General features: G+C 41.0%; 2 protein-coding genes across 4 annotated transcripts in view; both read right to left on the bottom strand.

Moving 5' to 3' along the window:
• LOC127442934 (gastrula zinc finger protein XlCGF8.2DB-like) overlaps positions 1-23,645 on the bottom strand; it is a 171,061-nt gene that overhangs the window by 86,720 nt on the left and 60,696 nt on the right. The gene's annotated exons all lie outside the window — the stretch shown is intronic.
• On the bottom strand, positions 1,834-23,077 carry LOC127442893 (gastrula zinc finger protein XlCGF52.1-like). Of its 3 annotated transcripts, none has more exons than XM_051701229.1 (3): positions 22,888-23,077; positions 19,607-19,735; positions 1,834-3,720 (listed from the first exon to the last, which is right to left on the bottom strand). In XM_051701229.1, exons 2-3 carry the CDS (start codon positions 19,716-19,718, stop codon positions 2,555-2,557), a joined length of 1,278 nt encoding a protein of 425 aa, XP_051557189.1. In that variant the 5' UTR covers positions 19,719-19,735; positions 22,888-23,077; the 3' UTR covers positions 1,834-2,554. The 3 variants fall into 3 exon arrangements, with proteins under 3 accessions (XP_051557189.1, XP_051557188.1, XP_051557190.1); XM_051701228.1 differs by lacking the exon at positions 22,888-23,077 and adding an exon at positions 21,140-21,351; XM_051701230.1 differs by lacking the exon at positions 22,888-23,077 and having other exon boundaries at positions 19,607-21,097.

Below are 23,645 nucleotides of genomic sequence, written 5' to 3'. Positions count from 1 at the left end.
AGGTTGCTCCAGGGGGATTGTCCCTGTAATAAGGGCACTGTAAGTCACTTTGGATAAAAGTGTCTGCCAAATGCATAAATGTAAATGTTGTCCCATTTCAAGAATGTAAGAACAGTAAGAGGCTTGTAGACTGCTTTGACAAAAGCACAGAGCAGTTAGCAAAAGCATCTGAACAGTAGTGAAGCAGTAAGTGTTTGCAGATTCTTGCTCTGCTATTGCTACATCATGGCTATTAATGCAGTAAACTCGTTTGACCAATCCTAGCTCGTCACCAAGGAGAGAGTGATGGTCATCTGGAACTATAAAAGAGAAGGTGATGAATTTTGAATTTTTGTACACATACTCTTGAGTCTGCACACACCTTGTGTCCCTATGTTCTATCTATGTTCTAAGCTTTTAGTGACAGGACTTTTCTGGATATGGGGCTTGATTTTCATCTCCTTTATGTCACTTATGCGATTGTCCTTGGCTCCTGTACGAAGTTTCAGTGACACATTTATCCTTAAGCTGGTGTCTCACTAGCCGATATTTCCAATGATTTTCAGGTGTTAGCTACATTAACATAATCACCAGCCAGGCAGAGGGAGAAGGAGCACGCATTAGCGTCTCTCAGTGTGAGTTGTTAATCACTTGACCGTCAGGACTCCAGTAGCTTTTTTTTTTGTTTTGTTTCCTGCAGCAAAAGCATGGCGTCTGAAAAGCGCAAGAGGACGGCGCAATTGGAGGAGAAGCTTATTGCTCTTTGGAGTGAAGAAGTATGTTTGTTTGACAAAACTATATGTCATATTATGACAGACCATTAAAAGAAATACATTTCTGCTGCCCAGATCCTTGCACAGCGTGACAATAAATGTGTAAAATCTTTTACATTTAGTACTTGGGTCTTATATTATTTTAAACAACGTAAATATAAGTTTTATATTTGTATACAGCTTTAGATTATATAAATATATTATAGTCTACATTTATATAACATTATGTATAAGTATGCATACCTCACAAGTTTGTACTTTTGTTTTATTTTAGTTCATGGTACTTTAATATACTTTCAAATAATCACTTGGGGCAGTGGTAGCTCTGCAGTTAAGGCTCTGGGTTACTGACCAGAAGGTTGGGGGTTCAAGCCCCAGCACCGCCAAGATGCCACTGTTGGGCCCTTGAGCAAGGCCCTTGACCCTATCTGCTCCAGGGGTGCTGTATCATGGCTGACCCTACACTCTGACCCCAGCCTAGCTGGGATATGTGAAAAAGAAGGATCACTGTATATGTGCAAATGTATAATGTGTGATAAATAAAGAAAACTATAACTTTCTACCAAATGACATACTTTGCACAATGTGACAATAAATGTGTAAAAGAAAAGCATGCTATTTCTTTTTGCTATGCATTCTCAATGGAACATGTCTTTAACAAACAACTTAACATAGCAGATGCTACAGATTTCTGGAGTTATATTGAAAAATACCTGTGTATTCAAAAGCTTCAGGTTGATTGGCTGCAAAAACAGAGCGTGACAGTGAAGCGCTGAGAAAAGTTGAGAAACCTTCCCTCTGTTACCGGTAAGTGTGACACCTACTGTTTATGGCAAAATGTTTGACTATTCAAATTTGTCAATTTATCAACATGCACAATATTTATTTTTAAACCTGGATACGTTTGCTTTGGTATCAAATTAATTGTACCTGGCATGCAGAAACTACACTAATATTTTGGCATGAAAAATGGTTCTCATGGCACCTCTAAATTACAGGCCACTCTATATGATGGGCCCTTTCTAAATACATATTTTGTTTTCTGGATTAAGGACATGACACATTACCACACTCTCCCCAACAAGATTTAGATCCTTTTTATTTCTGGTAATTTTACAGTGCAATCAGCAAAATATATAATCAATACACAATAGTATACAACACCTTATAAAATGTTATTAATGTTCCCTCAATCATAAACTATTATACATCTAAGCCCAAGTGATTTTTTTAAACACATTACTCAACAGCAAAGTCAAAGTCCATTAAGGAATCTCCGGTCACTTGGTCCGCCATGTTTGTAATGCACCTGGGAAGCTATTTTCAGTGCATACACCTCCAATCTGCTTGATTGGAGAAAGACTGAAATCTTAAACTGTTTTTCAAGATTATCTGTACAAAATTTGTCAAATCAGAAATAAAATCTGGCAACAATAGTGTTCTAAATTGTGCTTCTTTAGCTAAAAGCATGCTAAAAAAGAAATTCACATTGGTTTTCTATATCAAAAAATGTAATTGCTCTTTTACTGTTTTCCATTCCAACCAGTCACCATATTTAGCATTACAGTTTTCCTATTCCTATGTATAGTTATGACTCATCTCATCCTTATAGTGTCTTTGACAATAGGCTTTGGTATGGCCAAAATAGCATTTTTTCCTCATTTCATTCATCCTGTATTGTAAGTGTTGGTTCCTTATAAAGCTTCCAACACCATATCACTCGTGTAGTCTCTCTAAGACACAGCACATCTTTAAAAGTTTCACAAATTTCACATGACAAAGATTCTCAAGATGAAGTTTGCTCACTGTGACATCTTTGGGCAATTCTTCTTTAAATGTCTCTGTAGATTACTTAATGTGCTAAAACTCCTCCCACATTGAGTGCAGTCATATGTCTTCTCTCCAGTATGCACTTTCTCATGAGTTATCAGGTGTGTTGGATAAGCAAAACTACTTTCACAAAGTGAACATTTGTAAGGTTTTTCTCCCGTATGAACACTTTGGTGCCGTTTTAAGCTGCTGAATCGGCCAAAGGCTTTTCCACATTCACAGCACACATGAGCTTTCACACCAGTATGTATTTCCTGGTGTTGTTTAAAATTGCTCAGCAGTAAAAAACTCATTCCGCAAAGGGAACACATGTAAGGCTTCTCATTACCATGAATTTTCAAGTGTGCTTTTAAGTGTGATGAACAGACAAATTTTTGACCACACTGATCACAGTTAAATGGCCTTTCTCCAGAGTGATAGCGCTGATGAATTTTGAGATATCTTGCCTGAACAAAACTTTTGCCACACTGAGAACAGTGGTGTAATTTCTCTCCTGAATGACATTTCATGTGAGATCTCAGGGTTGTTTTATTTCTGAAACTCTTCCCACACTGAAGACATGCAAATGGTTTCTCTCGAGTGTGATTTCCAATGTGAATTTTGAGGCTTCTTTTATGTTCAAAACATTTTCCACACTGAAGGCATGTGAAAGGCCTCTCTCCAGTGTGAATTCTCATGTGATCCTTAAGGGTTTTTTTGTCTATGAAACTTCTTCCACACTGAAGGCATGTGTAAGGCTTCTCTTCAGAGTGAACTCTTATGTGGCTTTGAAGATTTATTTTATGTGTGAAACTCTTCGCACAGTGAAGACATGTGTAAGGCTTCTCTCCAATGTGAATTCTCATGTGCCTTTTCAAGGTTACTTTATGTGTGAAACTCTTTCCACAGTGAAGACACATGAAAGGTTTCTCTCTGGAGTGAATTCTTATGTGGCTTTGAAGATTTCTTTTATGTGTGAAACTCTTTCCACACAGAATTTCTGTTTTTGTTCTTCGAGTTCTTTTTTGTGAGTATTTCTTTTTAGTCTGTGAGCAAATGTTAAACTTTTCTGCACTTACAAAATGATCAGGTTTCTGATACTGATGTTTCTCCTCCACTTCAGTCAGTTCTTGACTTTCCTTTTTCACTTCCATCAGCTCTAAAATGAAAATATAAAATAGTCAAAAATCAATACGAGTGGCAAAAATGTGTAAAGAAATTAGATAAAAGTGAACATTATCAATAGCAGAAAGCACCAGAGGAAAATGTATTTCAATGTGATCTTTTTTTTTATACTAAAGTTTCATTCTTCTGTTCAGGGGCTTTTTCCTTGAAAACACGACAAACAGGGTACGAAATTAACTTTTTGGGATGGTGAATGCCCACCTAGATTTTTTACAACCCCTTTTACCCATTCAAATATATAGGGGAATAAATTATATAATATTATTATTATATATTATTAACACATTTGCACGTACAATCAAACCAGTCTGATTAAACTATGCTGGGCTCAGAGGTGTACAATCAATGATGTCAACAAAAGCTAATTAGAGTGAGGAGTTGGCAAACCTGGCATCCAATTAATGAAACAAAATTGGAGGTGTGGGTTAGAGCTACTTTGACTTATAAAAAGCAATCTTAGTTTGCTATTCACAAGAAGCATCTGCTGACGTAGACCATGCCTTGCAAATAAGAGATCTCAGTAGACCTACGATCAAGAATTGTTGCTTTGCATAAAGCTGGATAGGGTTACAAAGTTATTTTGAAGAGCTTAGATATTCATCTGGCCACGGTTAGACAAACTGTCTATAAATTGAAATGATTTAGTACTGTAGCTACTCTCCATAGAAGTGGCCGTACAGCCAAGATGACTCAAATGGCACACCGCAGAATGCTCAAAAGGGTCAAAAAGAACCCTAGAGAGACAGCTAAAGACTTGAAGTAATCATTGGAGAAAAAAAATAATATATATTTTTCACAAATATTTAAAAAATTCAACGCATGTACTGTATATGGTAAAATCCGAACTGCTGGATTTAAAGCAAATTAAATGCAATAGCTCCCCCTGGTCTGAGATAATTTACAGCACTCATATAAGACCACATTCTTGCAAGCTGTTTTCAGATCACTGACTCAGAGGCCCAAGTCAGGAAGCAGACAGACTGGCTTAACCGACCATCTGCTAGCTGCCTTGAGACATCACACAGGTCACAAACTACAACACATAGAGACTGTATCACCCAGACATCATATAGAGTCTGTTCCTCAAGCAACCAAACACAAAACTCTTAAGTCATTCAGAAAAAGCTTTATGTAAAACTAGAAAATGACCAAAAAATTTCAGATAAAAATCAAATCAAGTTTGGGCTACTAAACATTAATCTTTTATCCAAAGCACTAATTGTAAATGAAATTATAACAGATCATAGTTTGGATGCACTCTGTTTGACAGAAACCTGGCTTAAACCAGATGAATATACAGTATTAGTTTAAATTAGTCTACACCCCCAGGTTATTATAAACATGAGCCCGCCTGAAGAGTTGAGGATGTGTTGCTACAATTTATTGTATGTTCTTAGTGTTACTCAGAGGTCAGTATACAAGTTTAATTCTTTTGACGTGCTTAATGTGACATCATCTGATATAAATAAAAAATCTGTTGCCTTTTGCTACAGTATATACAGCTCTGGAAAAAATTAAGAGACCACTCTGAATGTTTCTTAAATCAGCATCTCTACATGTATGCAGCCATTCCATTCCAGTGTCAGTTGAATTCCTACTTGAATTTTTGAGCCAGGAGTGGAATAAAATCACCCAAAAGCAATGTGACAGACTGGTAGAAAGCATGCAAAGACGCATGAAAGCTGTGATTGAAAATCAAGGTTATTCTACCAAATATGGGTTCTTGAACCCTTCTTAAGTTAAAATATTAGTAGTGTGTTTTTTACAAATGAATATGAACTTGTTTTTGCATTATTTGAGGTCTGAAAACACAGAATCTTTTTTTGTTATTTTGACCAGTTGTCATTTTCTGCAAATAAATGCTCTAAATGACAATATTCTTATTTGGAATTTAGGAGAAATGTTGTCAGTTTATAGAACAAAACAAAAATTTTACTCAAACACATACCTATAAATAGTAAATCCAGAGACACTGAACATTTGGAGTGGCCTCTTAATTGTTTTCCCAGAGCTGTATACCACCCGGGCCATATTCTTATTTCCTTAGTGATAATGCTGATTTTCTGTCAGATCTAGTAGTTAATGTGGGCAGACCTCTAATTGTTCGTGACTTCAACATTCATATAGATAATGAAAACGGGATTAGCATTTATTGATATTCTCAACTCTGTTGAGGTCTGACAAAATGTGACAGTACCAACTCTTAATTACTAGACTTAATTCTTTTATATGAATCTGATGTTGATAATACAGCAATTTTGCCACAGAGCGATGACATCTCAGATCATTACCTAACCTCTTGCATCTTGCGCTTAGCTAAGGTCACTCAATCTACGCTACGTCATCGATCAGGCAGAATTATACTTTTGATCACTAAATATAGCTTTACTAATAATCTTCCAAATACTGACTCAAATACTCATAATGCCAAAAGGTTCAGTAGAACTGGATTTAGTCACAGAAAATATGGATACAGTTATCGCTAACACTCCAGATAGTGTCGCCCCACTTCAATTAAAGAAAGTCAAAGAGAAAAGCACTGCACCATGGTGCAATGATCACATTCACGCAGCTTGGAAAATGGAGCACAAGAGTACAAATTTGGTGTGTTTTATGGTGCATGCAAGGAGTGTCTCTAGCTACAGACATGCCAGGTCTGCATATTTGAGCAAACTCATAGAAAATAATCACAACAATCCTAGGTGCTCATTCAGTACCATGGCTAAATTGACAAGGAACAAAACTTCGACTGAACCAGACATTCCACTGCATACAGTAGTAATGACTTTATGAATTTCTTTACTGATAAAATTGAAAGCATCAGGAACAAAATTGGAATTATGCAACTGTCTGCCACAGCAAGAAGACAGTGTCTCTGTCAATGTACAATGTACCCTATGAGCAATTTCAGTCATTTGCTGTCATGGGCCAGGAAGAGCTAACAAGACTTATTAAAGCATCAAAAGTAACATGTATGCTAGACCCAAAAATTACTATGCTCCTGAAAGAGGTGTTTCTTATAATATCAGAACCTCTTCCTAATATTATTAACATCTAGCTATCCTTAGGGCATGTCCCAAGAAACTTTAAACTGGAAGATGGGGGCCTGGGTAGCTCAGCGTGTATTGATGTTGACTACCACCCCTGGAGTCACGAGTTCAAATCCAGGGCGTGCTGTGTGACTCCAGCCGGGTCTCCAAAGCAACCAAATTGGCCTGGTTGCTAGGGAGGGTAGAGTCACATGGGGTAACCTCCTCGGGGTCGCTATAATGTGTGGTTCTCGCGCTCGGTGGGGCGCATTGTGAGTTGTGCGTGGATGCTGCGAAGAATAGCGTGAGCCTTCACACGCGCTACGTCTCTGCGGTAATGCACTCAACAAGCCACATGATAAGATGCGCGGATTGATGGTCTCAGACACGGAGGAAACTGAGATTCGTCCTCCGCCACCCAGACTGAGGCGAGTCAATATGCCACCACGAGGACTTAGAGTGCATTGGGCATTCCAAATTGGGGATAAAAAAAAATAAACAAAAAATAAACAAAGTTAGCAAACTACTTATCAAGAATCCACAGCTTAATCCTAGAGAATTAGCTAATTATAGATCGAACTCAAATCTCCCATTTATATCGAAAATACTAGAATTCTAGAAAAGTTAGTGTCCTCCCAACAATGTTCATTTTTACAGAGAAATGGTATCTGTGTAGAATTCCAGTTAGGATTTAGGTTGCATCATAATACGGAGTCTGCACTTATCAAAGTTAAAAATTACCATCTGATCGTGGCTGCATTTCATGAAACATGGATACGTCCGGAGGATACAGCAACACATGCTGCTCTCTCCAACAACTCCTTCTCTCACACCCCTCGACACACTATTAGGGGTGGGGGAACATGTTTGCTCATTCCAAACAACTGTACTTTTTCACCACACTCTTCTCTATGTAACAATACTACTTTTTAATTCCATGCTATTACTACAATGCAACTCACAAAAATACATGTTGTTGTCATCTATCGCCCTCCAGGTCAGCTGACAAACTTTCTCGAGAAGTTGGATGTCCTGCTGTCCTCCTTCCCGGAGGATGGTAAGCCACTTGTGGTTCTTGGTGATTTCAACATACATTAAGACAAGCCCCAGGCCACTGAACATAATACTCTTCTGGCCTCAACTGACTTGGAAAGACTAAGCACTACAGCAACTCACAGATTGGGCAACCAGCTGGACCTAATTTTTACACATAACTGTACCAACTCAAATATTCTTGTTACTCCTTTACATGTCTCTGATCACTGCTTTGTTCAATTCAACATGACTCTCCTATCTACATTAAAACAGACTCCACCTTTGGTTTCCTTTCACCGTAACCTCCGTTCTCTTTCACCCTCTTGCCTTTCCACTGCTGTCTCTACCTCTCTTCCCCCACAAAATGTATTTTCCACCCTGGATGTAAACACTGTCACAGACACACTAAGCTCTACTTTAACAACCTGTCTAGACAGCATCTGTCCTCTCTCCTCTAGGCCAGCACGTACTACACCACCCAGCCACTGGCTCTCTGACGTCCTTCATGAACATCGGACTGACCTCAGGGCAGCTGAGATGAGATGGCAGAAATCTAAAGATCCAGCAGATCTAGGTAAATATCAGTCTCCACTTGCAACTTTTTCAGATAACGTTAAATCTGCAAAAACTTCCTATTACCAGAACAAGATCAACAGCACCACAGACACTCGCAGCTTGTTTAGAACATTCATCACACTTCTCTGTCCTCCCCCTCCACCGCCTGACACATCACTGACAGCAGATGTCTTCGCCACATTTTTTACAAATAAGGTTACAACCATCAGCAATACATTCTCATCACCACACCCTGTCAAACACCATTCTCCTGTATGCAACTCTTCTGTCTCTATGTTCTCTCCTCTGACTGACACTGAGGTCTCTAAACTTCTCCTCTCCAACCACCCCACCACCTGTTCATTTGAGCCCATTCCTTCTCACCTTCTCCAGGCCATCTCTCCATCCATCCTACATGCACTCACACACATAATTAACACATCTCTACTTACAGGCACTTTTCCCACTACATTTAAGCAGGCTCGAGTAACCCCGCTGCTGAAGAAACCCGCACTTAACCCCACACAAGTAGAACACTACAGACCAGTCTCTCTCATTCCATTCATGGCAAAAACACTTGAAAGGGCAGTTTTCAATCAAATTCTGCCTCTCTCTCACAGAACAAGCTGCTGGATGACAATCAGTCAGGCTTCAAAAGTGGACACTCCACCGAGACTGCCCTGCTGTCCGTCATTGAGTCGCTGAGAGAGGCGAAAGCTGAATCCAGATCATCCGTCCTGATTCTGCTGTACCTTTCTGATTCTGCCTTTGACACAGTCAACCATCAGATCTTACTCTCCACCCTCTCTTCACTGGGCATCACAGGAACTGTGCTTGACTGGTTTAATTCCTATCTCTCAGGTAGGTCCTTCAAGGTAGGCTGGAAAGTTGAGGTGTCCAAGCCAAATCAGCTACTTACTGGGGTACCTCAGGGTTCAGTGCTTGGGCCATTTCTCTTCTCTATATACACAACATCACTGGGACCCATCATTCAGGCACATGGGTTCTCTTACCACTGCTACGCTGATGACACTCTACTGTTTTTCCATCCCAATGACACCACAGTGACTGCTCGAATCTCTGTCTGCCTGGCAGACATCTCAGCCTGGATGAAGGAACACCACCTGCAACTTAACCTAGCCAAGACTGAACTACTTGTCTTTCCAGTTAATCCTGCTGTAGAACACAACATCACCATGCAGCTTGGTGCAACTACAGTAACGCCTTCCAAAAGGTCAGAAATCTAGGGGTAACCATGGATAACAAACTAAATTTCACAGAACACATCTCAAAGACCGCAAGATCATGTAGATTTACACTCTACAATATCAGGAATATAAGACCCTTCCTCTTTGAACATGCCACACAACTGCTTGTTCAGTCACTTGTCATAACTAGACTGAAATACTGTAACACTCTCATTGCAGGCCTCCCTGCATGTGCAGTTAGACCCCTGCAAATGATCCAGAACGTCTGGTCTTTAATGAACCAAAGAGAGTGCATGTTACACCACTCCTTGTCTCTCTTCACTGGCTGCCAGTTGATGCATGTATCAAATTCAAGGCTCTGATGCTGGCATACAGAACAGTCACTGGGTCTGCTCCAGCATACCTAAAATAATTTCTGCAGAGCTATGTGCCCACTAGAAGCCTGCAGTCGGCTAAGGAACGTTGCCTTGTTGTACCAACACAGAGGCACAAAACACATTCCCGGACTTTCGGCTTCATCATGTTGGTGGACCTTCCCTACTCTATCCATGAAGCTGACTCACTTTCTGTCTTCAAAAAATGGCTAAAAACACATCTTTTCCATGAGCACTTAACCTGTCACTAAAAAGAAAAAGAAATGTCTTGTTGCACTTTAATCTGTTTTGAATGCTACTATTCTGATGCTAGTGAAACTCTGTAATATGGCACTTTTCGTACCACTTTCTCCTTAGGATGATTCGCATTATGTTTTCCTAAAAGCATCTGCCAAATGAATAAATGCAAATGTGTTAATTGACACAGTGTATGGAATTTTGCTCTCAGGTTAAGAAAGTATTAAGGACTCAAGATGGCACCAAGAATGGCTGCTGCGTTGTGAGCTCCGAAACATCATTGTAGTTTTTTGTTTGTTTTGTTTACAATTCTTATGTTTTTTGTCTTGGATGTTGTCTGCCTTATTGTCTATGACAGACAAACACTTTTGGACATTGGTTCTGCAATTACACACCGTAAACCGGACTTCAAATTCCTCAATGCCGACCTGCTGTTTACAAACACGCCAGTGGAGCCCTTTGTCTGGGCTGCCCAGCCACGAAAACTCAGAAGGAAAAGGGGAAACAGAGCAAATCGACCCCCGCTACCCAGTATTCTACTGGCAAATATTCAGTCTCTGGACAACAAGCTCTGCGAGCTGAGAGCGTGGATCTCTTTCCAACGAGAGACGAGGGACTGCTGCATTATCTGCCTTACAGAAACTTGGATGTCTGCGGAGATTCCAGACTCAGCCATTGAATCCGCGGGGTTCTCCGTGCGGACAGAGCGAAAGACCTCTCAGGTAAAAGCAGAGTTGGTGAATTTCTCATGTTTCTGTGTCGACCATTCTGGCTACCGAGGGAATTCACAGCAGTCATTATTGCAGCTGTGTACATCCCCCCCACAAGCCGACACAGACCGGGCACTCAAGGAACTGTACGGGATTATAAGCAAGCAGGAAACTGCGTTCATTGTGACCAGGGACTTTAACAAAGCCAATTTTAAATCAATTGCACCAAAATACCTACAACACAACAGTTTTAACACATGAGGGGACCGGGTTTTGGACCATTGCTACTCTCCCTTCCGGGATGGCTACAAATCCCTCCCCTGCCCACCATTTGGCAAATCGGACCACTCTTCCATTCTGCTTATGCCCGCTTACAGGCAGAAACTGAAACAGGAAGCACCCACCCTCAGAATGATCCAGTGTTGGTCGGACCAATCAGACTCTATGCTTTAAGACTGTTTTGATCACGCGGACTGGGAGATGTTCCGGTCCGCCTCTGATGAGGACATCGAAGTTTACGCTGATAGCGTAACGTGTTTCATCAGAAAGTGCGTAGAGGATGTTGTTCCGTCCAAAACAATACAGATCTACCCGAACCAGAAACCTTGTATTAACAGCAATGTTCACGCGGCACTTAATGCGCGGACCTCTGCTTTTTGAAGGACAGTTTAACACCACCAACTCTAAGAAGCATGTGGCAGGGAATTAATATCATCACAGACTTTAAAGGGAATAAAAACTCTGCAGTGAACACCGCTGCCTCTCTCCCGGATGAGCTAAATACTTTTTATGCACGGGTCGAGGGAAATAACACAGCCCTCGTAGAGAGAGCTCTCGCGGCTGAACCTACAGAGGTTAGTTCACTCTCCGTCTCTGTAGTGGATGTAACCCGATCCTTCCGACGGGTGAATATCCATAAAGCCGTGGGTCCAGACGGCATTCCGGGTCACGTCATTAGAGCGTGTGCGAACCAACTGGCTGGTGTTTTTACGGACATTTTCAACCTTTCCCTCTCTTTGTCTGTAGTCCCCACTTGCTTTAAAACGTCCACCATTGTGCCTGTATCAAAGCAATCCAAAATCACTTGCTTAAATGACTGGTGTCCTGTTGCTCTGACCCCCATCATCAGCAAATGCTTTGAGAGACTAATCAGAGATTACATCTGCTCTGTGCTGCCTCCCTCACTGGACCCATTGCAGTTTGCTTACCGCAACAACCACTCCACTGATGATGCCATTGCATCTACAATACACACTGCTCTCTCCCACCTGGAAAAATGGAACACATATGTGAGAATGCTGTTTGCAGACTACAACTCTGCATTCAACACCATAGTGCCCTCCAAGCTTGATGAGAAAGCTAGGCTTAAACAGCTCGCTGTGTGGCTGGATCCTGGACTTCCTGTCAAGCAGACGCCAGGTGGTTAGAAGGTGGGCTGTAACATCTCCTCATCACTGACCCTCAACACTGGAGCACCACAGGTCTGTTCTTAGCCCACTCCTGTATTCCCTGTACACACATGATTGTGTGGCAACACATAGCTCCAATGACATCATTAAGTTTGCTGATGATACGACGGTGGTAGGTCTGATCACTGACAATGATGAAACAGCCTACAGAGAGGAGGTGCACACTCTGACACGCTGGTGTCAGGAGCACAACCTCTCCCTCAACGTCAGTAAGACAAAGGAGCTTGTGGTGGACTTCAGAAAGAGAGAAAGAGAACACAGCCCCATCACCATCAAAGGAGCACCTGTGGAGAGAGTCAGCAGCTTGAAGTTCCTGGGCGTCCACATCACTGAGGAATTCACATGGTCCATCCACACTGAGGCCGTTGTGAAGAAGGCTCATCAGCGCCTCTTCTTCCTGAGATGGCTGAGGAAGTTTGGAATGAACCGCCACATCCTCACACGGTTCTACACCAGCACTGTAGAGAGCATCCTGACTGGCTGCATCTCCACCTGGTACGGCAATGGCACCGCCCACAACCGCAAAGCCCTGCAAAGGGTGGTGCGAACTGACAGACACATCATCGGAGGTGAGCTTCCCTCCCTCCAGGACATATACACCAGGCGGTGTGTGAAAAAAGCTTGGAGGATCATCAGAGACTCCAGCCACCCAAGCCATGGGCTGCTCTCACTGCTACCATCAGGCAGGCAGTATCGCAGCATCAGGACCCGCACCAGCCAACTCCATGACAGCTTCTTCCCCCAAGCAATCAGACTTTTGAACTCTTGATCTCTCACGATCAATATACATCAGCACTTATTACCTCACACTGGACTGTCATAAATTATATTCTCTTAACAACACACTGGCAACTGACTATGAACCGACAGCCTGAATGTCAATACAGTACAATACAACATACTCTACATTTTATATATACTATACATACTATTTATTTTTTTTATTGTATAATGTGTATTCTATATTGTGTGTATTGTATAATGTACATTGTATGTTATTATTTGTATATTGTGTTGTGTGTAATTACAGGTGCATCTCAATAAATTAGAATGTCATGGAAAAGTTCATTTATTTCAGTAATTCAACTCAAATTGTGAAACTCATGTATTAAATAAATTCAGTGCACATAGACTGAAGTAGTTTAAGTCTTTGGTTCTTTTAATTGTGATGATTTTGGCTCACATTTAACAAAAACCCACCAATTCACTATCTCAGAAAATTAGAATACATCATAAGACCAATAAAAAAAACATTTTTAGTGAATTGTTGGCCTTCTGGAAAGTATGTTCATTTACTGTGTATGTACTCAATACTTGGTAGGGGCTCCTTTTACTTTAATTACTGCCTCAATTCGGCGTGGCATGGAGGTGATCAGTTTGTGGCACTGCTGAGGTGGTATGGAAGCCCAGGTTTCTTTGACAGTGGCCTTCAGCTCATCTGCATTTTTTGGTCTCTTGTTTCTCATTTTCCTCTTGACAATACCCCATAGATTCTCTATGGGGTTCAGGTCTGGGGAGTTTGCTGGCCAGTCAAGCACACCAACACCATGGTCATTTAACCAACTTTTGGTGCTTTTGGCAGTGTGGGCAGGTGCCAAATCCTGCTGGAAAATGAAATCAGCATCTTTAAAAAGCTGGTCAGCAGAAGGAAGCATGAAGTGCTCCAAAATTTCTTGGTAAACGGGTGCAGTGACTTTGGTTTTCAAAAAATACAATGGACCAACACCAGCAGATGACATTGCACCCCTAATCATCACTGACTGTGGAAACTTAACCCTGGACTTCAAGCAACTTGGGCAATGAGCTTCTCCACCCTTCCTCCAGACTCTAGGACCTTGGTTTCCAAATGAAATACAAAACTTGCTCTCATCTGAAAAGAGGACTTTGGACCACTGGGCAACAGTCCAGTTCTTCTTCTCCTTAGCCCAGGTAAGACACCTCTGACGTTGTCTGTGGTTCAGGAGTGGCTTAACAAGAGGAATACAACAACTGTAGCCAAATTCCTTGACATGTCTGTGTGTGGTGGCTCTTGATGCCTTGACCCCAGCCTCAGTCCATTCCTTGTGAAGTTCACCCAAATTCTTGAATCGATTTTGCTTGACAATTCTCATAAGGCTGTGGTTCTCTCGGTTGGTTGTGCATCTTTTTCTTCCACACTTTTTCCTTCCACTCAACTTTCTGTTAACATGCTTGGATACAGCACTCTGTGAACAGCCAGCTTCTTTGGCAATGAATGTTTGTGGCTTACCCTCCTTGTGAAGGGTGTCAATGATTGTCTTCTGGACAACTGTCAGATTAGCAGTCTTCCCCATGATTGTGTAGCCTAGTGAACCAAACTGAGAGACCATTTTGAAGGCTCAGGAAATCTTTGCAGGTGTTTTGAGTTGATTAGCTGATTGGCATATCACCATATTCTAATTTTTTGAGAGTGAATTGGTGGGTTTTTGTCAAATGTGAGCCAAAATCATCACAATTAAAAGAACCAAAGACTTAAACTACTTCAGTCTGTGTGCATTGAATTTATTTAATACACGAGTTTCACAATTTGAGTTGAATTACTGAAATAAATGAACTTTTCCACGACATTCTAATTTATTGAGATGCACCTGTATGTGTATATTAGATTTTAAATTGTGTTGTGTAAATTTGATGTTTATTGTAGACTGGCATATGTCTCATCACTGTCACGACTGCTATGTTGCTCGGAACTGCACCCAAGAATTTCACACACTATTGCACTTGTGTATATGGTTGTGTGCCAATAAAAGTGATTTGATTTGATTTTGATTTTGAGTATTGAATTTCATTTTTGCTGTTTGAAGGTCCCTCTTCCCAATTTTCCCATAGGACGTCGAGCACGCTGCACAGTTGAGGTCGAATGGGGAGAAGCCGGTGGCTTGCGGGACCTCGCGTACTGCAAATAATAGGGGCTCGAGCCACTTGTCCCCATTTCGAGTGTGTTCGTGCATGAATTTATGAATCACATTCTTTAGGGTCTGATTAAATCGTTCAACCAAGTCATCCATTTGGGGATGGTAAATGCTGGTCCGAATTGATTTAATCCCCAATAATTTGTACATTTCGCGTAGTGTACGTGACAAACGTAGTGCCCTGATCAGTGAGGATTTCTTTCGGAATCCCCACTTGGGAGATTATTCTGAAGAGTGCCTCTGCAACACTTCGCGCTGAAATGTTGTGCAGAGGCACTGCTTTTGGGTATTGTGTTGCGTAGTCCACCAGAAGCAACACAAAGCAATGCCCGCATGCCGTCTGTTCTAATGGCCCAACGAGATCCATTCCAATTCTTTTGAGGGGGACCTTGATCAATGGAAGGGGGCGCAATGGCGCTCTTGGGGTGGCCAGCAGATTCACCAGCTAACATTCATGGCATGCCGCACACCACCTGCGAACATCTCCGCGAATGCCCGTCCAATAGAAATGGGTCATTAGACAGTTCAGTGTCTTTTGCTACCCTAAGTGACCCGCCATCGGATTATAATGAACAACATGGAACTGGAATAACATTTCCCAACGTCTCTGCAGTGTTAACAATTGGGTTGTATCCTCCTTTGTCTGAGAATCCTGCATCACTCGATACAACCGATCCTTGATAACTTAAAAATACGGATATACAAGTGCAACGTCTGGCTGGAGGCACTGACCATCAATCACTTGGTCAAAGGCATGCCGAAGAGTCTCATCTCGCGTCTGCTCCAGAGGGAAATCCCCTGCAGGGAATCCTCTAAGGGCTGGGGAAGCCAAGACTTGCCCTTCCCTTATGTCCTCCTGATGTGGAGCTGACAGAGATGCCTACCCATTCAGCGAATCACACACCACACACCAATACCCTTTGTTGCTGGACCCATCCACACATATTCCCCTCAATAAAGTTGCGAATTCCAGCCAATTCGTACCCAAAATTAGTGGATGGGAGAGGTGGAGATGAACCACAGCCTCAACACTATGCTTTTGTCCCCGAAACTGAATAATGACCATCACTACAGGGTCATTTTAAATATCCCCATGCACACACCTTACCTTCACCCGCTGGCTCATATCCTCAGACTGAACCAAGCATTGGTGAATGGAGGTTTAATTACAACCTGAATCCACCAAGGCTTAATATGTACCCCCCTTAATACTCACAGGTATCCGGTACGCTCCTGCTCGATCGGGGGTGGCCTGTGGCATGTCGGGGAGAGAGAGAGAGGGAGAAGAAGAGGGCTAGCTGGACCCTCCTGGTGTACCAAGCTCTGTAGCACCTGCCGGTCCTCCGCTTGAGCCTGGAAGGGCTCCCAGAACCAATGCTCCTGTTCCATACGCAGCTCAAGCAGAGACTGATGTTGGGCTTGGTGGATGCTGGCGAGGGTCTTGAACACTTCAGCCAGCGGTGAGGACTCCATGACTGTGTTTTCTTCCTCCTAATCCCGTGTTTCCGCACCACTGTGACACATCTCTAGCTCTTCTATGGAGGATGAAGCGGGGGTCAGGTGAACAGTCCACATAATTCTTTATTCACACTTTTCAGTTTGACACACAAGTTTGATTTTCAGCACAACATAATCAAAGACACACACGATCACTGCTGCATGGGTCTCTCTCTCTCTCTCCCCTCCAGTGTTCTGGACTCCCTTTTTATCCCTCAACAGCTCTCACTGTAACACAGAACAGCTGTTAGAGATCATTTCCCACAAGTGTCAATCCTTACCGTTCTTCCTCTCCCGGCCTCACTCTCCACAGATGTCGCTCAGCCACGCCCACATCACCACACTCTTCTAGTGCTAATAGATCTTAGTGCTGCCTTCAACACCATAGATCACAACATTCTCTTATTTTGAATTATTTTGGCATTTATTAGCTTGGTTTAGGCCCTATTTATCCAACCGCTACGACTTTGTCTGTGTATGAGGAAGTGTCAGATCAAACTAAGTTAAATACGGAGAGCCACAGGGCTCAGCTTTAGGGCCTCTGCTTTCTTCGTTATATATGCTTTCTCTGGGAGACATTATCAGGAACCATGGGATTAGTTTTCACTGTTAAAATAACGATACCCAACTTTATATTTCCTCAAAACCCAACAAAGTTTTCCAATTCGCCAAATAAGCAAAATGTATCAATGACATCAGGGATTGAAGGGCTACCATTTTCCTTCTACTTAATTCTGACAAAACAGAGGATTTAATTATTGGACTAAAAATCTCTAAAAATAAGTAACTAGAATATTATTTGACTCTCGATGGTTATAATGTTATGCCGTCTTCTAGAGTAAAGAACTTGGGTGTTACATTTTGATAGAAATCTATCCTTTGAAAATCACATTTCCAATGTTTGTTGAACAGCATTCTTTCACCTCAGACATATTGTAGGTTACAACATGTGCTCTCAGTTTCTAATGCCGAAAAACAAATTAATGTGTTCATGAGCTCAAGACTAGATTATTGTAATGCATTACAGGGAGAATGTCCTGTAGGTTTAACAAATTAACTTCAGTTGTTCAAAATGCAGCAGCTAGAGTGCTGACTAGAACCAAGAAATTTAAACCAGGCATACACCTAATTTATCCATCAACTCATGGTTATGCTGCATTAGTCATGTCTGCCAGAACTGGAAACACTTCTCATATTCTATAATTCTGCTTTAAAGTGAATGGCATCTATGCTAATATTATTCTATTTATTTCCCTGTCTCAACTTCGGGATATACACCGATCAGCCACAACATTAAAACCACCTGCCTAATGTTGTGTAGGTCTACCTCGTGCCGCCAAAACAATGCCAACCAGCATCTCAGAATAGCATTCTGAGATGCTATTATTCTCACTACAATTGTACAGAGTGGTTATCCGAGTAACCGTAGACTTCGTCAGTTCGAACCAGTCTGGCCATTCTCTGTTGGCCTCTCTCATCAACAAGGCCTTTCCGTACACAGAACTGCCACTCACTGGATGTTTTTGGCACCATTCTGAGTAAATTCTAGAGACCGTTGTGTGTGAAAATCCCATGAGATCAGCAGTTACAGAAATACTCAAACCAGCCCATCTGGTTCAGTTAATGTTCACATCAACCATCAGAATGGGGAAAAAAATTTGATCTCAGTGATTTGGACCATGGCATGATTGTTGGTGCCAGACGGGCTGGTTTGAGTATTTCTGTAACTGCTGATCTCCTGGGATTTTCACACACAACTGTCTCTAGAATTTACTCTGAATGCTGCTGTTGTTGATGAGAGAGGACAACAGAGAATGGCCAGACTGGTTTGAACAGACAAAGTGTACGGTAATTCAGATAACTGCACTGTACAATTGTGGTGAGAAGAATGTTACATGAAAAAGTTTCAGAATATGACAAATGTTTTAGCAGCTGGGTCTTGGGACTATCTCTCCTAAATTTAGGAATGATCTGATGAAAGCTGAAGGACGAGTTTGAAACGGCAGATGTAAATGAAAGTCAAAATTGGGGACATGCAATGTAGCAGACTTCGGAAAGATGGGTATCATTTATCTCAGAATGACGCAAGGAATCGAACAAAAGCAGAGTCACGAATTTATGCAAAGGATTTCTAAAGTTATAAGGACTTTATATGATTTTATTTTTTTTTACATTAAGTGGCACTGTTGCCAAACTGCTCAAGTAAGTTCAGGGCATGGTGCTTGATGTTTAACAAGTTTTGTTTTAATATACCAAAACATTGGTAAGATAGTGTTTTGTTTTGTTTTTTGCAGTGCTATTTATCATCTGATTCCGTATGACCCAAAAATAAAAAAAACACTGAGCTGATGATTTTAGGACATACAGTACAGAATTTATGGGAAAAATACCCATTTTGAGATTTCTTGGCCCATAGGTGGTGATGTCCCCAAACTTGCCATGTACCCTAAGATCATGGTCCTAATAAAGCATATCAAGTTTTGGTTCAATAGGACGAAGCATTGTTGAGATACAGCTGTTCTTCCTGTTTGCTGTCTTCGCTGCTGAATTCATTGATGCGTTATAAGAAAACGGTTTGGTTTATCAAAAAGCTTTTGATAACTTTTAGCCAGCAGTGTCTCATAGTGCTCCGACACAAATTTGAGAAAGATCCAATGAAGGCTGTGGGACAAGTTCGCAACAGTATGTTTTTGTCAAGTTTCAAGATGGCTGCCAAAGTAGTGGGTGGATTCTCAAATATAAAAATATGACAGAGGGATTAGATCTACCAGTCATTAAAAAAAAAAAAAAAAAAAAAAAAAAAAATGGGCACTAACCTTTTTGCTCCTCAGTATCTTCTTCATTCTTCAGTCTGAATGGTTCTGAAATAATGAAGTCTTCACTCTCCTCTTTAAACTCCTCTTTAACAAACTCCATCTTCAGCAGCATGTCAAGCAGATTTAATTCTAAGGGTCAGATAGTGTAGAAATGTTTCCAATGAGAAGGCGCTATCTCATGATTATTCATAACACCACATGACATTTTCATAAGACAGGTGCTTCAAACTCTTAAGGCCAAAGTATATTTCGGTTTTCCCCATTGCTGATCGCTCCGGCCCAGATTTTCTAGACCCATGGACGTGGTCCTCCTCTGTGCACATCGTTTGCACATGCGCCGGCCATTGACTGTACTAAAAGAGTATCACAAAGACGTTGTAGAGGGCATGCGTCTAATGCGTTCGTTTTTCGCTCTCTGTCAGAAAAGTATACTTTGAAAGGCAACGTGGTTGGCCGGGTGCGATCAGATTCAATCTGGAACACAGAAAAACTAAGTACACCCGGCCTCTATGTGGGTGCTTCAGTAAGTGAGTTGATACCGGGCTGCGAGTGTTCAAGACTGGATGGCTTCTCCGTGATGCTGACAGGGGGACAGGTTTTCAGTCAAAACTTTCTAAATGTTCACGCACAACGCAATTCTTACGTGAGAGTTTTGAGTGAGATACGTGGGGAGGTTGACTGGGGATTGTTTGAGGTGTGGTTTAAGCCCAAAGTATACTTAATTTGACCGTGCACCCATATGAGATACTGGACTATTCCTCCTCATGAGTTTAGACACATACTTAGTCTTCATCTCCTTCAAACTAGAGTTATACAAATGCAGTGGTGGGCCGTGCATGTCTAGGCCTTCAGTGTGATTCATGCCATTAAGAAAACAGTTTCACATTGAATAAGACACCCTATGCCTTTGGGCATAATACATTATTTTGCAGCTAACTAATAATACCAAATGAAATTTTAAAAACACGTCCACGCACGAAAGCCAGAATTTGAAATGACACTTAATGCTCAAGCAAGCCTTATTTTAACTGTATCATGACTGTTTCATGAAATGAACGTCTCCGAACAGACATTCAAAAATCATAATTTTTCATATGAATCTACCAAAGAGGTCTATCTAATAATATTTGCAATATAAATGTTGCTTACAATAAATTTCATTTCGTCAGGGTACACGGTTATGCTGCATTCCATTCAAGCTGGATGAGGGATATTCCTACTTGATATCTAATATCAAAAAATGCATTCCATTCCCCAATATTCGGAAGATGACGTTTAAGGAAACAAAACTGCAACGCTCCCATTAGCTTAGCAGGGGTTTGACTCTCATTAGAGATCTCTCCTAGAAACCCAACTGATAAACAATGCTGCAGCGATAACATTTGTGCTTCAGGTGTACGATTATCAAAAGAGAATATAATGTTTTATACACCTGTTTCTGCAGGCGTTTGTTAAACAAGCTTTAATATCATGTTATGTGGAAACAAACTCATTTATCGATATTACTTAATAAAGTGAATGTTTATCACTTACTTTGTATATCTCCCTGAGTGTCAAAATGTTGGTGTGACATCATGCCCCTGCATCTCGGCGAAATCAGAGTTGAGAATTTCTGAACGAGCCTACAAGTTGTAATTCTGACTTCAAGATGCATTCCATTGCACTTTTCCTAGTAGGAAGTTGTAAATGGAACGCGGCACTACTTTTCAAAACTTGATCCGACACTGAATGCTCAAGCAGCCTAATTTACACTTAGAAAACTCCTGATGTTGCTATAACAATGCAAAAAGCACTTACCAATTTGCTTGAAGTGAAAATCAGTCCTCCTTTCCTGTTTAATAAATTAAGCAATCACACGGTCATGCAGAACGTCTCGTGTTTTTAAATCCATAAGGATCTCTCTCAGTGGTGATGTGGCAGTGATGACTATCTCGCGCTCTTCGCTTTCAAATTACGTCACTTAAAGCGTGACTGCATCACTCAAGGCCAGCTAGAAGGCCTCGACCGGCACATATCCTAAAGATCACACTCGCCAAGAACAAATAAATCAATCTGATTGGCTGATGAATTTGACATTAGTTGCTCATTCATTTGCACTGTTGAGGGATTCTGTGGAAATTCTGAAGGCCTGAGGGGGTGGAGCTCAGATTCACACGCTGCTTCGGGCATGTGATTTGTGAAACAGCCGTCACGCTTCGCTTGAAAGCATCAAGGAATAAATTCTGACTGGATAAACTTTTCGTTTTTCTCTATCTGTTTGTAGATAAATTAAGAGTGGAGAGCGATTAAAAATACATAGGCAAAAAGGTGATTGAAAATGAAAGGATGAAAAAGATTTATTTGGCATGTTAGGCCAGCAGAGAAGGCTTTGCTGGCCCAGAGAATTTGCCACTGTACAATTGCAAGTATCTCCAGACATCCTCACACCTGCACATCGACTGTTGTTGTTTCCAAATTCATCTCCTGTTGTTTACTGGCGATTACTTCTTCAAACGCTTCTTCGTGACTGCAATGGCTCAAATGTGAGTTTTGCCACCTATGGCAGAAATAGTAAGAATGGTAGTATGCCATCACCATGTTTATTCTGACACCTCCAGTTCCACTAAACTCTCACAAATCTATGTTTTTATAAGTATTTTTTTTTTCTCTTCATAAAAAGGAAAAGAAAAACTAGATTAAAACATTGAATCCTTTTTAGTATTTAAATAATATAGGCTTATATTGGACTTTCATCTTGTACACACGCACTGTATTAAGCAGCATGTATTCTATATAAATACATATGGTTACTTCATATTTCTGGTTACTTCATCTGCACTTAAGAGCAAACATCGCGTTATCTGCTGCATGTGACCCTTAAGGAAACAAAAGGATACGCAAAGTGTCCAGTTTGACGGCTCTCTTTTCAACTTCTCCCCCGAGTGCACCCGGCAAATCTCACCGATCGGTAAATCGAGATGCAGTTCAAATCGAACACACCTAATTGGATTAGGACCAGCATCTATTCACGCGCGCAAATGCTCGAGCGTCCCAGTTTCGCACCTCTCATTCATAGATAGTTAGATATGATGCAGCCCGTCCTAAATATATTCACATGTTTAACACGTAGTTTCATTATTTACTTCATTACATGAATACATAGCTTTAATTGACAATATAGTGACTTCTAAGAGATTATCAATATTACGCACTCTTGAAATATCGTCCAATGCACTTAAAACGTCTGATACGGGGGAAATTTAAAATAAAAACGGGTAAAACTAACCAATTTAATTACTTACAGCAACATATCTTCTTTAATTTGTTCAGATATCTCAGTGAAACCTCCGTAAACAAGCGGAATCCACATGAAAAACAATGTTTCTTAACTTGATTTTTGTTTTTACACAAAAGTTAGGTGCCTAGATGCAGAGCAAGAGAAGAAAACTGGTTTTATCCACAAAAGTTTCTCAACAGACTGAAGATTCAGTCGTGTCGCAGCGCTTATGACGTCACAACATGTGTCGGAGATTCTTCTTCTGTTTTAATGTTCACTCTTAATATCACTTACTGTACATAGCAGACTACATCCTGCACAAATGATGCTCTACTGACACTGTGACCAGATCTACAGTGACAATTCCCAAAATACATGGCGACCAGATTAATTAAATTTTATAGATAAAAAATACACAATTTTTTAGGACAATGTCTTGTAAAACATCTTATCCTGGACCAATAAGGAGAGCTTACATCCTTAAGTGTTACAAAAGAAAATCAGCATGTGAAATCAAGAGTACATTTTACTTTTGTTTCATATCTCCCCTAAATGCAAAGAGGTGCACTTTAAATTTAGAAATGGCAATCCAGATAACAGTTTTTGGTAAGAACGTTTTTGAAACATTGGTTTTTGGTTCCAAGTAGGCCTTTGGACGCTCTAACATTCTCCCTGGGTTCGCCAGGAAAGTTCCATTGATTAATTAATAATTAAAATAAGTCAAGCACATCATCACGCATACTATGGAGTATTAAATTAATATCCAGCTAACACATTTTAAGA

Source organism: Myxocyprinus asiaticus, chromosome 6, assembly GCF_019703515.2.
Source record: "Myxocyprinus asiaticus isolate MX2 ecotype Aquarium Trade chromosome 6, UBuf_Myxa_2, whole genome shotgun sequence".
NCBI lineage: Eukaryota > Metazoa > Chordata > Actinopteri > Cypriniformes > Catostomidae > Myxocyprinus > Myxocyprinus asiaticus.
The sequence above is the reverse complement of the archived record's forward strand: the minus strand, read 5'-3'. Positions and strand labels throughout refer to the sequence as shown.